Source organism: Taudactylus pleione, unplaced genomic scaffold (genome assembly GCF_031769625.1).
Source record: "Taudactylus pleione unplaced genomic scaffold, aTauple2 ptg000022l, whole genome shotgun sequence".
In the NCBI taxonomy this organism is placed as follows: Eukaryota; Metazoa; Chordata; class Amphibia; order Anura; family Myobatrachidae; genus Taudactylus; species Taudactylus pleione.
In genome coordinates, this window is record NW_028284424.1 from 1,367,770 (window position 1) to 1,383,215 (window position 15,446).

The 15,446-nt window shown below is 38.5% G+C and overlaps 1 protein-coding gene across 5 annotated transcripts in view; it reads left to right on the plus strand.

Annotated features, from left to right (window-relative positions):
• MYO5A (myosin VA) overlaps positions 1-13,398 on the plus strand; it is a 181,533-nt gene extending 168,135 nt beyond the window's left edge. For all 5 annotated transcript variants that reach the window (XM_088451054.1, XM_088451073.1, XM_088451082.1 and 2 more), the window contains 6 exons: positions 2,250-2,339; positions 3,746-3,896; positions 5,700-5,982; positions 8,087-8,261; positions 9,486-9,566; positions 10,369-13,398. In XM_088451054.1, coding sequence (XP_088307180.1) covers positions 2,250-2,339; positions 3,746-3,896; positions 5,700-5,982; positions 8,087-8,261; positions 9,486-9,566; positions 10,369-10,521 — 933 coding nt within the window. In that variant the 3' untranslated portion in view covers positions 10,522-13,398. The remainder of the gene's footprint in view (positions 1-2,249; positions 2,340-3,745; positions 3,897-5,699; positions 5,983-8,086; positions 8,262-9,485; positions 9,567-10,368) is intronic.
• The last annotated feature ends 2,048 nt before the right edge of the window (positions 13,399-15,446 follow it).

Below are 15,446 nucleotides of genomic sequence, written 5' to 3' on the forward strand. Positions count from 1 at the left end.
TTAGCTAAATATACATCACACAAATTCATTAGAACATGTCTACCTCCTCCGACCTATTCCTTTTGGAATAAAATGTATTCATGGTAAGTGATTAAATTGCTCAGTCATATTTATTGTCCCCAACACATCTTGTGTTTTGTTTTTTTACAATCCTATATAAAAGGTTTGAATTGAATTATGGGATTGGTGTGTATGTGTGGCCCCCATTCTGCACGTCTGCGGTAACAGTATGGGAAGTCTGAGTCATATAGCTGTACTGCTTGTACAGGGATTTATAGGATTCAATCATTTCTTGTCTTGTTATATTTGTCACCATCTTTCTTAACACATATTTAAATGTAAGGAGTGGAAACAGACACTGTATGTGCTGTATATTTAGGAACAGGGCGACCTGAAATCTAATTTCCTGCACAGTTGCAATGTGGCTGTGATACACATGGAAGACAATGTCTATTAAAGTGTCTGGTCACACACAATGACTGTCCCATGCATCTTTATATATTGCAGATAGTAAAGGCACTAATATCTGAAATTAATTAGACTAAATGCAAAATCTTCAATATAATTTACTGGTACATTTAGCCACAAAGGAATTCATTACTTTAAGGGGGGAATTCAATTCAGCCTGTTAAGTTTGCACGGGTGAAAAAGGGAGGTTGTCTCGGGCTTTCTCGTCTGAGGCTATTCAATCAAACTTCCTATTTCACCCGAACCCCTTTTTAATGAGTGTTAAAAAAGGGCTTTAAGTGCAGTTAATGGGTATTAACTTATAAAATATGTGAAAAATTCATGGACCGATACGTTAAGTCTGTGTTTTAATCCGCTAACTGCATACTTATCTGATATTTCTGTTCAGGTCTCAATTAGCACTCGTTAACTTAACGGAGCTAATTGAATTCCCCCCTAAGTCAGAAAGTTAGTGTAAGGCCTCCTCCATTCCCCCATTGCTAGTATTGACATCATATAATTCCCTTTCTGTTCCAATTAGTATAACTTCGCTGGTAGTCTACATTTTAATTGATCAACTCCTTGCAGTGGTTATTTTTAACCTTCTGTTTAGAAAGCAGAGGGAGAGGCAGCGTAAAGCTTGTAGTTCATGTTAAGAACAGGACATTTGGCCTCATCAACGACTTTGTGTCAAATATAATCTATAAACGTAGGCGGCCAAAATGGATGGATTAGACAGATTGGCAATCGGGCCAAACGTCTGGATCCCACGGGGCCTCGTCAGTGTGGTTTGTTCATATTAACATCCGCTCAAAGGGAGTCTAGAAAGTATTAAAATCCATACGCTAATCATTTATCAATATATTTATTGATATATTTGTTTGGATGTTACCTGGTTATTATTCATAATAATTGCAATATAGAAGAGCGTATATAATTTATTGTGTACTATCACAAAGAAGCTGCTTGAGCCATTTTGGACTATTACAGTATAGAAACCTCCAATGTATCTTGCTGAGATCACTGTTGTACTTCATATGACTTATAAAGCCTTATCTGACCATTGTGAATAAGGCTTTTATTATATACCTAACTGCTGGTGGGAAATTGCTCTTTAAATGGATAGTCATATCAAAATAACTTTTTCTAAAATGTTATTTTATGGGCTATTCTGTTCCATTGGATGTAAGGAACAATCATTCATGGCATCAATTATTTACAACAATGCCAAAAATATATAATTCAATCCTGCATGTACTGTGGATCATGCAACCAGTGTTCACAGCAAGCACTATGTGTTTGTTCTATATTTGGAAGGAGTCCTTAGCGACTGTGCCTGGATGGAAGCAGCGGTGCACAGCACTCAGCATAGCTGAGACCTTAATGCTACCGACAATAAGTGAGATAGTGAGGCTGTACCACACCATGGCTCAGAGCCATCGGCAGCAATCTCACAGGCTCCTGGAGGAGTTAGACGTTATGCATCATGGCCTCAATACAGCTGAACAATGGGCTGGGTTACTCAGTACACGCATGCCAGAACAGCTTAGTCTGTGCTTGCTCAGTAGGATTTAACCCTACCACAGCTGCAGATAAGATCCCAGAGAGCTCTGTGACATAGCAGCCTGTTATGCTGATCCTATAATGCCTGGAGATATTGAATGTGGCTTCTATACTATTCATTTTATCAATCTCGTGCCCTCAAGCATGCTGAAGGATATATGACTTTTATGCTTTTGTCAGTCCATGCTACTGGTATTCCATGTTATGTGTGTTATGTGTGCTCTCTTTCCCCATCACAGAAAAGAGGAGATGATTTTGAAACGGTTTCCTTCTGGCTTTCCAACACATGCCGATTCCTCCACTGCCTAAAGCAGTACAGCGGAGAAGAGGTACAGTTCTCTGACTCTTGTGTGTTTTATGTTGTGTCTTCTTATCATCAAATAAAAGTTTGTTTAGAAATGAGTAATGGTTTACCTTCTAGACGCTACTTCATTTATAAACTAATTAGTCCAATATCCAAAATCAATGTGCCGTATGAGCATTTGTTTTAAATGTCCCTGGGGGAACAATTCTGCAATCTGGGGCACAGGAAAATGGTAGAGCAAGTCAGCAACCAATCAGTTATACGTTTTCTGGAAATGACAGAATCTGATTGGCTGCTACAGTACTTTTACCAAATGCTACATTTGTTATTACTGTAGATGCCTCTCCTTATGTTTACTGGTTGCAGTTGTGTCCTTTTGTCTGACCGTACACCAGAACGATTTATGTGGTACTCCTAGTACTGTGTCCTTATTCTCTGACACTATCTGCCACAATACACTAAGTAGCTGCTTCTGTGAATGGAAATCATCCGACGCAGAGTAGAAACATATGATCTTCAGTTCTCATTTTCACTTTTTAAGCCAACCAAAATCCACTATGACATCACTAAGGGCCAGATGTACTAAGCCTTTGAAAGTGATAAAGTGATCGGACATAAAGTACCAGCCAATCAGTTCCTAACTGTCATTTTTCAAACACAACCTATAAAGTGACAGGAGCTGATTGGTTTGTACTTTATCTGCATCCACTTTATCACTCTCCAAGGCTTAGTACATCTCCACCTACTCCATGGAAATAAATTGGCCCATCTTGAAGCACCCAGCTCTGGGAGTTTTCAAAGTGTACTTAGAAATGACATATACAGTAGTAGTAATATTTATTTTCTTTATTCATTACTTAAGCATGGACATTGTGTTACCTCGTACTCCACCAGCATCCTCCGTCTAACACAAGCAGGTTATTGCATTGGAGAGAAGTGCTCAGAAGATTGTAACTCTACCCTAGTGCTTGTATGTAGGAGACTCTTGTAGTGCAGGGCAACAGTCCCGCTTTCCTGCACCGCATGAGCCATGACTACCTCACATTAACTGAGACACATACATTACATTCACTAGGAGCCTTATGTTACTCCTGTAACCAAACTCCTATGAGAACTTTCACAGACCACTAGTGACCATTGTCAGCGGTTGCATCGCCTCAGTGAGGTCATTCCACCCTCCTGTTTTATTTCTGTTATTAAAAACAATGATGTAAACCTATATCCTGGAGGGATTTTAATTAATACTATGAATATTTAAAAACAGAAAAACACAACATTAGACAAAGTTTGCTAAACAGAGCAAATAATATGCAATGTATATATGGCCCCAATAGAAAAGAAATAACACTAAATTTAGTTTACAAAGAAATACAGTGGCCTGAATACAAACAAGTGGGTGATTACACGTCATTCTCCTCACTCCGTCCACAGGCATTTATGAAGCACAATTCAAACCGGCAGAATGAGCACTGTCTCTCAAACTTCGATCTTGCTGAGTACAGACAAGTGTTAAGTGACCTGGCCATCCAGATCTATCAGCAGCTGGTCCGTGTGCTGGAGAACATCCTGCAGCCAATGATTGGTAGGTCATATGGATATGCTGCCATTTTAAGGGATCTATCCATTATACATTAAACTAATAATATTTTCCAACTCACCTGGATCTAATCTCTGCATCAACTTCTTCTTGAAGCATCCCGACACTTAAAGATAAATATATGACTTAGCCACGCTAGTTACACATATAGATTGTATCAGACGCCTCTAGCAGGAAAGTAGAAGTGAGCATGTACTAATCCTGCAGGATATTTCACAGCTGGTGGAGACAGCAATACCAGAGTTGACTAAGGGGTGTATCCAATTAGATGCCATAACCTGTTTTCTCCCGTTAACCTGTGGTCATGTGGTACAATTTCCGTGAGAGACCTTTTCTCTCTATCCTATTACATATATTTCGAGAAATGTTCTTCATTTTTCTCCAGAGAATCTTTCTCCGATTTTCTCGAGAAAATAAATCTCCATAGTAAAACACTGGCTTTTCGCGGAAAAGCTATCCAATTACAAGCGAGCAAGATTTTGCCGGGGCTTTGGGATGGTTTTATCGGTGGTTGTTTCCACCACCATTGAGCAGGTGATAAGTTGTGCAAAACCCCCTTTTTTTTGGCTAAATATGTCTGGACTTGGTGCAGAACAACTGGGACAGCCTACTAAATGGCTAAATATGTAAAAATTATTATTTAATTGGCTTTATATGACCAATAATGACATGTCAGTTTGGGGTGAAAAAGTGCAAAGTGCAGGAATATGGGTTTAATATATGTGGGTCAGGTATATGGGGGTGCTTTAAGAGTGGAATAGTGTAGTTAACATTGCAAGTGGGTGTTAGAGGTGTATTTTGAAGTTTTGTTTTTATAAGTGGCTTAAAATGACCCAAATATATACTTATATCCATTTTTATGCACCCCCAATTTAAATAGAACATTAATTTTGCAAGTAAACACGTACAGTGATTATACTAAAGTGGAATAAACGTTTTCAGGGAAAATAGTGCAATGTTGGGAACTGTGTAGGCAAGCAGTGGAAACACACTCGTCAAAATGGCCCCAGTAGCCCTTAAATAGTGCAACAAGTTCCCACTCCCCAATCGCACGATTGGTCTGTATCCGGGAGATCTTTACGGAAGCTTGCTTGCAATTGGATACCGCGAAAACGGCAAACTCGAAAGTAGTCGCTTTCTCGCGATAGCCATAAAAACGAAATTATCGGAAATATCGCATCTAATTGGATACCCCCCTAAAACTGTTCCCATGGTCATATGTACAGGTCCTCTGACAACAAGTAGTTTTTCACACTGTAGGTTTCTTGCAGTACATAGAGATGCAGCTTATAATGCTCATACTGGAATCAAGTACAATATCAAGTATGGCAGCGACTCTAGATAAAGCTTTAATATCAGTCTTTGAAAAACATGAAGGATCAGTAGAAAAGTTAGTTTTAGGATAAGTTTATTTTGTGCATATGGTTAAGTTCTCTTTTTAGTTAAACTTTGTTTGATCTCTGGTCGCTGTAGAACACAGTGTAGTGAAATGACATTGTATGATCGTCCGTATAGAGATCAATCATACCAGCGATCACTGCAGTTTATCATGGCAGTGTCTGAAATAAATGTTCCTTCCTGGGCCTGAGAGCATCATGAGATGCTGTGTATGCAATGTTTCTTGATATATTTATTTATAGGTCAGATGTGTTGGTTCAGATTTTGATTTCACTGTTTAAAGTCAGGAGAATATCAAAAATGAATGGTTTTTGGTTTTCACGAACTGTCTGGAATACATTTGCACAGACCTTTTATTGTGTAGTAAATATCACTTTTGCTGTACCTCAGTCTCAGGAATGCTGGAGCATGAGACCATCCAGGGTGTCTCGGGGGTAAAGCCCACTGGTCTGCGGAAACGGACATCCAGCATAGCTGATGAAGGGACCTATACCTTGGACTCCATAATTAGGCAGCTGAACACCTTCCATTCCATAATGTGTCAGCATGGGACAGATCCGGAGCTCATCAAGCAGGTGGTGAAGCAGATGTTTTATATTATTGGCGCAGTCACACTCAATAACCTGCTGCTCAGGAAGGACATGTGTTCATGGAGCAAAGGGATGCAGATAAGGTGAGGATAGACAGCAGACATAGCCTCATCATAATTGTGCATTCAACAATACATTTACATAGGTAAGAAGATTGTCCAGCATCATACAGATGTGAGACAGAATTTACAGTCCATTAAAGCTACCACTTATCAAAAGAACATATAAGGCCTGATTTAGTATGTAATGTAAAATGGCACATTTTGTAAAGACTCATGCAGTTATGTTTCTGATGCTGTATTTTTTTTTGTAGCTCTCTTAACCTATGTGCAACTTGAAGTCTAATGTATAGGTTCATATACAGCCCAACTGTCCTAAATTAGATGGGACAGTCCTGATCTGAGGGCTTTGTCACACTTGTCTAATGCCAGGACATTGGGGAGTTAGCTCTGTATAGTAGTGCAGCACTGAACAATTGTTGCATGCACCTACTAGTTCAAGTGGCATTAAACAGGTGTTTTGAAGGGAAGAGGAGTTGCTAAGGAGCAGTTTACAAGCGATAAACCTGCCCCCATCATGATTTGCCCACATCTTTTTCCTGATTCCTGCAACTGAAATATGGGAAATGATGTATGCATCCACAAAAATACTGCTGTCATCATCATCTTCTAGGGGATGTGGTCTTCCATCGCTGTACTGAACTTATATGTGAATATCTGTGACCTACTTTCAACTCAAAATACGGTTATAAGTTGTGCAGGCACATTTCTACATTCCACATATAGACTCTAAATCAGGCCTCAATGTGCTTACACAAAGAACAGTTCTCCTCTAGGTCTGAGTAGAACACATTTTAGAACACATTTTAAATATGTGTGTATATATATATATATATATATATATATATATATACACACACACACATATATATCTGTAGCTGATAACTGAGTCAAGTATTGTATTGTAACAGTGAGTGCTGGAACTCTGGAATTTATATATATATATATATATATATATATATATATATATATATATATATATAAAAAATCAGATATCGTCTTTAAAACACATGATGATTGACCGGGTGCAACCCCTGAGAAGAGGTGGTGACCGTGGGTTTGTTCTCCTGAGGAAGGAGGCCAGGTGGATACACAGACTTGATACGGTATCACCTAAAGGACTCAACAAATACAATCATCTTAACATCTTTTTGGGTTAAATATCTAACAGAGTGGTTGGTGTCTTTAGGATTTTGGTCTACTGACAGTTGCATATATAGGAAACTCTTTTGAGTTTCTTAGTTCTTGATTTTTTTTGTGAATTGTTTGATGTTCTTTATTATATTTATTAGTTAATATATGTAATAAGTTTTTGATTTATTTAATGTATACTATATAACCTTATAAATGAAATAATGCATTAGGCATAGGTGAGCTGTGGCTTCTTACTGATGGCTGTACAGGTGGCCATTCATTGGCAGCCCATTTGTTGTAGTGTAACAGGTGTAAAGTTGGTTTGGACAAATGTGTTGACCAGTGACTCCCCAGCAACAGAGTACTGCCCACCCTGCCATGTTACTTTCAAGGGTGATGGTGTCCACATAACCAGTTACTTCAGTTACTAGCAGCCGAAATGAGGAAATTGCAGAAGACTAAGCATTTTTGTGCCATATACGTATATAAATCAGTGTGCCTAAATAGCTTCCAGTCAAAGTCCATGGCTCTCCATTAACAAACGCATTTCTGTGTTAAAGTTAATTGACATTAGCGAAAGTCATTTGGAAAGGTTAATGCACAATATGCTTTCAAATGATTACCCAGGTAGGCTACAGTATGTATTATGACCTCCGGAGTAAATGTTGTATAATACGTAGTATTTAGTGTAATAATCATTTAGCAATAATAAAATATCTAATTGAAATAAAATAGATATATATATATAAAATTTATTGAATTAATTTAATTAAGAAAAATTGCAATTCTATAGTAGACCTATAATTAGTATACTGTATGCATCCTACTTATCTCTGTAATGGTGACAGTGTAGGCTACCTTGGGCTGACGGTAATAAGTGTATATCTGTAGCTAAGTTAGAAAGTAGACCAGGCCCATAAAGTAACGATTCCGAGTTGTGTCAGTAATGTTACACACAGAACAGAACAAAATGCTTGTGCTTTGTATATCACAGGTACAATGTGAGCCAGCTAGAAGAATGGCTGCGTGACAAGAATCTGATGAACAGCGGGGCCAAGGAGACCCTAGAGCCCCTAATTCAGGCTGCTCAGTTGCTGCAAGTGAAAAAGAAAACTGATGAGGATGCAGAGGCTATCTGCTCTATGTGCAATAGTCTGACCACTGCCCAGGTAAATTCATCAATCTCCTCATCCTAGCAGGGTGGGGGAAATGGCGGAGCGTATTGGTTAGCAACCTTTGTTGGCACATGTGTGAGCTCATCGGCTAACCCTGGAGTGGATCAGAACACAGTCTGGACAAATGCATATTGTACTTCATTCCATCAGCCCACGTTTGTGCAATTTGTTCTTCGTGTTGTAGCCAAACTGCTCACAGATTCTGCTGTTCTCCCACTAGGCTGAAAGACCAGATTGCACACGTCTTGGAAACTTGTATCCTTAATTTCAGAGATCTTCATTTAGCTGAAAGGAATCCTTCTGTTATACACGTTCTCTTACCCTTCCTTACATACACCTCCTCTGCTCGTACATCTCCTTTCCACCATATCAACTTTCATCTCTGTCACTGTGTAAGATCCTTTATATTTTTTGTATTATTTTTAAGACAAAGCAGATGTTTCAAGGTCCTATTACACAGCTGTGTCCTCATAGACCTAGCCACAATACACCATGTGGCGAGTGAGCTTCCAGGTCCCGCGTAATTCTGCTTGCGTCGAGCGTCTTTCACCTGAAAATGCATCTTCAAATTCAGCTACAAATAGGTGCAACAAACCGCTTCACGGGACTGCACTGATTATTTCATCGCTTGTTTATCTGTGCACGACTGAATCTGTATACGAAGCACGACGGAACTTGGTGTGGAGAAAAGCCGCATTAGGTGGCGCTTAGCACTTTGTATATAGATTCAGGCTCAGTCGCACACAGATATACAAGTGTCACATATCAAATTAATCAGCGCAGTCTCAGGAAGTGGTCTTTTGCACCTGTTTGTGACTAAGACACATTTTTGAGTTAAATGGAAGCAATAAATGTACTTGGTGCACGCCGAGTCAGACAGGACCTGACTCGCCGAGAAGGGCTGTTTGGCGCGACTGCAGCAAGAGTGTATGAGGTCACATCTGTAGTCTAAATGATCTCCTTCAGGGTGAGGTCTCCAGCTATTACTTCCCCTCCTCCCCCCATGGTGCATCTATTCCAGTAGTGTCTGTTACAGTTACTGGCATTTTTTCTTATATAATACTTAAATGTTTTATAAAGAAATTGAGACATTAAACTAGTTACATTTATTACTTTACCAGCCTTGTGTCATAACCTTATTTCTTTATATACAGTCATGCACCTGTGCCAGGTCAGATGATACCTAAAGCATAATAATGTGTCATATCTCTTTTATAGATTGTGAAGGTTCTGAATCTTTATACTCCTGTAAATGAGTTTGAAGAGAGGGTCCTGGTGTCCTTTATACGTAACATACAGGTACTGTATGCACCGTAATGATTTTAGCTTCATTTCTTGTTCTATTCTGCTATACTTGCACATGGGATGTAGTCATAATGTCGACATTAAACATGTTGGCATGTGCAGATTGTCAAAATGCACAGACCGGCAATGGAGGGGTTAGAGTTAGGCTATGGTAGGAGAGGGTTAAGCAGTGGGGGGAGAGTTAGGGTTAGGCTACGGGAGGGGAGGTTAGGATTTGGCACAAAGGGGAGGGTTAGGGGCTAGGATTGGTCATGCTTACCGCCGGAAGCTGCGCAGGATCCAACAGAAGTCATCCTGATGTCCCTGCCAACGCATAAGACATACTGGCAAAGTCATTGAAAAATATAATGTGTAAATAGTCCCAGCACCACAAATGTGTTACGTACCATAGTAGTGTAGACAAGTTCACATTATGCCACGTTACCACCATGGCAGTGATGTAGCTCTGTGTGTGTGTGGGAGGGGTGCCGTGGCTGCTATGTTGTTAATCTGGCTCAGATTATGAATGTTAACATAATGGATGTCAACAAAATATATCACACCCCTTCCACTGTCACCCATAAGTAATCCTTCACTAATGTTACAATCAAATTAGAACATTTAACATTAGAATGATGTGTTTTCAAAAGTAGTGTTCAAGATAAGTGCCCATTTTGTACTTGGATATAATATTATAACTGTATAATGGACATAGAGGTGCATCATGCAAGATCCATGTTTCCAGTTGACATGAGAAAATTAGGAGATACTTCTGCTTAAAACGTACATTTTCCATCTTTTACCTCTTCCTCCACAGTTGCGTCTAAGAGACCGGAAAGACTCCCCTCAGCTGCTAATGGATGCCAAGCACATCTTCCCTGTCACCTTCCCATTCAACCCATCCTCTCTTGCTCTAGAAACAATTCAGATCCCTAGCAGTCTCGGCCTAGGATTCATCACACGTGTGTAAATAGAGCCTCGCTGCCTCATACACAATCGCCCAGACCTCCATGTGACACTGGAAGCATTTTGGATTTCACCATTGTATCCCTAGATACTAAAGTCACAAGTTTCCTGTGATGTGTATATCATGTATAAGAGACTGATAGACAGGTGCTTCGTGGTATTCATTCATTAAATTGTCTTTGCAGCCTACAGCTTTGGTAAATAGCCTTGGTTACTGCAAGTATTCATGGGGAAAAAAAAACCCCATTCCCTTCCTGGTATGGCAGACAAGGATGTGAGACAGGCCGGCATCTGTGACGTACTCTGAGCAGAAAGGAAATGATGGCATAATGTGGTAGACTAGATAGTTACAGTCCATTTGCGTAAATGGGTGTGTACATAACTGTATACACACGTATCAATATACAAACTATGTTGTTATTTATGTTAGTAAAAAAAGCAAAAACATTTCTTTAAAAGTATTGGAATAAACTTAGCTTACTGTGTAATGTAGGTTGTTTATGAGCACTGTAGATTATTATGCATATTAAATGTGTTTTGTGTTTCTGTAATGTTACAGTATCCATATTAGGCACTACAGAATAAAATATTCATCTCTTTATTATACAGGATGTTTACAGTACATCTGTTTATTAGGGTGAGCCGCCGAAATGGCTGAAATCTTTAGCTTGGAGTAGTAGAAGGCACCTTAAGCACATATTACTATAATATTATAATAGCGGTTTTCAAATAAATAACTACATAACATGTAAAAAAAAAAGCCTTAATTAACAAATAGAATCTCGTAATATATTGTTAGACTATCCGGGATTTTTTTTTTTTTTAAGTTATATTTGAGTCAGTCTAACACAGTATTTTTTTTTGCAGCTGATGGTTATAATGATGTTTACTCTGTTTGTGGTGTGTCTTTACTATATTCCATGCTGTTATTATATCTATTTATTTAAACCCATGTAGTATTGAACTGTGGAAGCTTGGTATATACAGGGGACACATCTATCCTGGTTATTAAACTGGTTTAAAAAAAAGGCAAATACTGTAGGCCTTGCAGTTGCATTTTCTCTGCTATGGACTAGCTTGTACACAAAAGACGTCCTTGTGTTACGGTGTCATACATGATAAATGTGCACGGACAGGACACTGTGCACTGTGTGAGCTCACCTATTCTTTGTAGCTTGAACACAACACCATGCTACAATACATCCAGATATATTTTCATATTTTTGTTCAGTTTCAGCTTGATTTACGACCACATGTTTATTTGCAAAGTATGTAAAACCTACAGTTACATGATCAAGCAGCTAAAATAGTGCATTTTACCATCATTTTGCTAAGGAAAGACAGGCCCCATTACCTACAGCACAGCTCTCATTCATAGCACAGTTGTGCTCATTATAAAGCGTTGTCTACATTCCTCTTGTTTTGTTTCCGTTACTATTCTCAATGGTTTCAGCTATTTTCATTAATTTTGTATAGACTAGTTCCCATACAGCAGAATAATTTGTGTCTCCCTTCAGTCTCAGACCTGCCGTGCTAGTATTTCAAAGGATATTCCTAAACTCTTATATGTTTCAACCGTTTTACAACTAAATCACTTTTGGGAATCCTGCATGGCACTGCATGCTATACCTACATTTATTGCTACCTGGCGTATTTAACAGGATGAAGTCCTATGCTAGTCAGTTGTACTGTGTTATTAGATGTGCTTGTGCTTTGTCCAGTGACACAGTCTACGAGCTGTATAAACACTTATCTAAATTCTCCATGCAGCATTTTCAGGCTGTTGTCCCCCAGCGCTGTGTTAGTTGAATTGACAGGTTACATTTGAGCATGACAGGTTACATACTCAATCACATCTCTACATGCTGGTAATATTTTGGGGGACCCTATGATTGTTACATTAACAACCTTTTTTTTTTGTTTTTATGTTTGGAAATGTATTACAAATCCAGTTTCCACTTGGCCACTAGTTAGGGGAGCGTTTGCCAATTTTCTGCCTATTAATAAGACGTAAAAATGTCGTCTATATCCGAGTACAACTGAAACTCTTGGAAAGGAAGTAACGAATGAAAAAAAAAATGTTGAATCTTCAAACATTGCGCTCTCTCTCTCTCTGATTAACACAAGGACTGAAAAGTAATTGCCCGGTTTTAGTAAATGGCGCAAGACTTTGGCAGTAGGTCATCTTTGTCAGAGGTGTAATTGCTAATTGCCCCCTTAGCAATTATTTAGGTGGAGAATAGCGATGTAACAGCTGTTTTTATAGGAAAGCATATCTTGTAACTTGCATACGCACTTTGAGCTTTTTTTTATGTATTTAATGTCTAGAATAGATTTTGCCTTTCTCTGCACTCTGCTAGGTCATTATATCCAGCCAGTGATTCCTTAGTGAGAGCACAGAGCGGAGTGTGTTGGAAAATGGCTTCCTCAGGCAGTGGTAAATAGTGGGAACTACATGATAATTTTGTGCGGGTAATGAAAATGATGCAGTCTTTTTATAAACTTTCTAAACCAAGTTCACTACTTACTCTGCATGATTCTGTTTTAGTCATGGTCATGTTGATAAATGCATGTAATGTGGCTTCAATCACTTCCCCATAGCACTGTTATTAACATCCCAATGTATTATATTCTTTACGGACTTAACCGAAGTACGAAAAATTTAATTACATATATACAGAAGTAGGACAAATTTATTAATATTATAAGAAAAAAGGTTATTAAAAATAGAATGTTATAAGAGGTCATCCAGGTACTTACAGTAAAGCCCAAATGCTAACACGTATACTGTCTAATGTTGTGCTTAGCAAATGTTTGCATCATTAACACTGTAACTAATTATCTATCACTGCAAATTGTAAAAATAAAGTACGTTCAAGAATGTGGTGTCATGTTTGATTATTTTGTTTGTTTTTTATACCGAATATGGGTGTGGTATAAAAATCTACAGTGTGCAGATAGACGGTTAATAGGTCGACACCTTATGGTCGAAAAGCAAAAGGTCGACAGGGTCAAATGCTCAACTGTTAAATGATCAACATCGACTAAGAACAACTGGCAAATGGATGACACTTTTTTTTCCTGTTATTTTAACCCTAATCCTCCCCCTAGTGCCTAACCCTAACTTTCCCCCTGTGCCTAATCTTAAACCTCCCTTTAGTGCCTAATACTAACTCCCCCCCCCCCCTCCCTTCTGCAGCCTAACCCCAACCCTAACCCACTACCTAACAATAAATATATATATATATATATATATATATTTATATATATATATATACATACACACACCGGGTAAAATAAGTATTGAAAACAACAACATTTTTCTCAATCAATATATTTGGTTGTAATGGGGCTATAGTAATAAAATGTTTACAAAATGTCAGCAAATACCCATGGAATCCACACATGCAAAGAAATTAAACCATAGATTTCCATAAATTAAGTTGTGTAATAATGTGTAATGACACAGGTAAAAAGTATTGAACACGCTTACTGAATTTATTTAATACAAATATATTTATTTTGTACAAAAGCCTTAGTTGGTAATGACAACTTCACATGCATTGCTCAGGTGTGATTTAGTTCTTTCCATAGATTTTCAATTGGATTCAAGTCAGGTGATTGGCTGGGCCATTCTAGCAGCTTTATTTTCTTTCTCTGAAACCAATTGAGAGTGTCCTTGGCTGTGTGTATGGGATCATTGTCTTGCTGATATGTCCACTCTCATTTCATCTTCAGCATCCTGGTAGATGGCAGCAGATTTTTATCAAGAATGTCTCGGTACATGTATCCATTCATCTTTACTTCATTCATATGAAGTATGGCAGTACTGTATACTGAAAAACAGCCACACAACATGATGTTCACACCTCCAAACTTCACTTTTGGTATGGTGTTTTTGGGGTGATGTACAGTGCCATTTCTCTGAAAACATGGTGTGTATTATGGCATCCAAAGGGTTAAATTTTGGTCTCATCTGACCAGACTATATTCTCCCAGTATTTCACAGGCTTGTCCAAATGTTGTGCAGCAATTTTGAAACAAGCTTCAACATGCTTTTTCTTCAGCAATGGAGTCTTCCGTGGTGAGCGAGCGTGCATACAGGCCATGGGGGCTGAATGCATTACTTATTGTTTTCTTTGAAACAATTGTACCTGCTAATTTCAGGTCTTTCTGAAGCTCTTCACAAGTGGTCATTGGCTCTTGGACAACTGTTCTGATAATTCTCTTCACTCCTCTGTCAGAAATCTTGCGAGGAGCACCTGGTCGTGGCCGGTTTATGGTGAAATAATGGTCTTTCCACTTCTGGATTATGGACCCAACAGTGCTCACTGGAACATTCAGAAGTTTAGAAATCCTTCTGTAACCAATGCCATCAGCATGTTTTGCAACAATAAGGTTGCAAAGGTCTTGAGAGAGCTCTTTGCTTTTACCGATCATGATATGTTTTTTGTGCGACACCTTGGTAATGAGACAAATGTTTATAGGCCATCAGTTGGGACTGAACTAGCTTATATTAATAAGCACTGACAAGGGGCAGGATTGCGTTCTAATTACTTACAGATTTCAGCTGGTGTCTTGGATTTCCATGCCTTTTTGCACCTCCATTTCTTCATGTGTTCAATACTTTTTCCCTGTGTCATTTCACATTATTGCACATAACAATCTATGGACATCTATGGTTTGATTTCTTTGCATGTGTGGATTGCATGGGTTGTTGCTGACATTTCGTGAAAATTTCATTACAATAGCCACATTACAAATATATTTACTGAGAAAAATGTTGATGTTAAATACTTATTTTACCCGCTGTGTGTGTGTGTGTGAGTGTGTGTATGTATGTATGTATGTATGTGTATATATATATATATATATATATATATATAATGCACAGGCAATCACACGCTATAGCTTATGTTTATTTTAGAA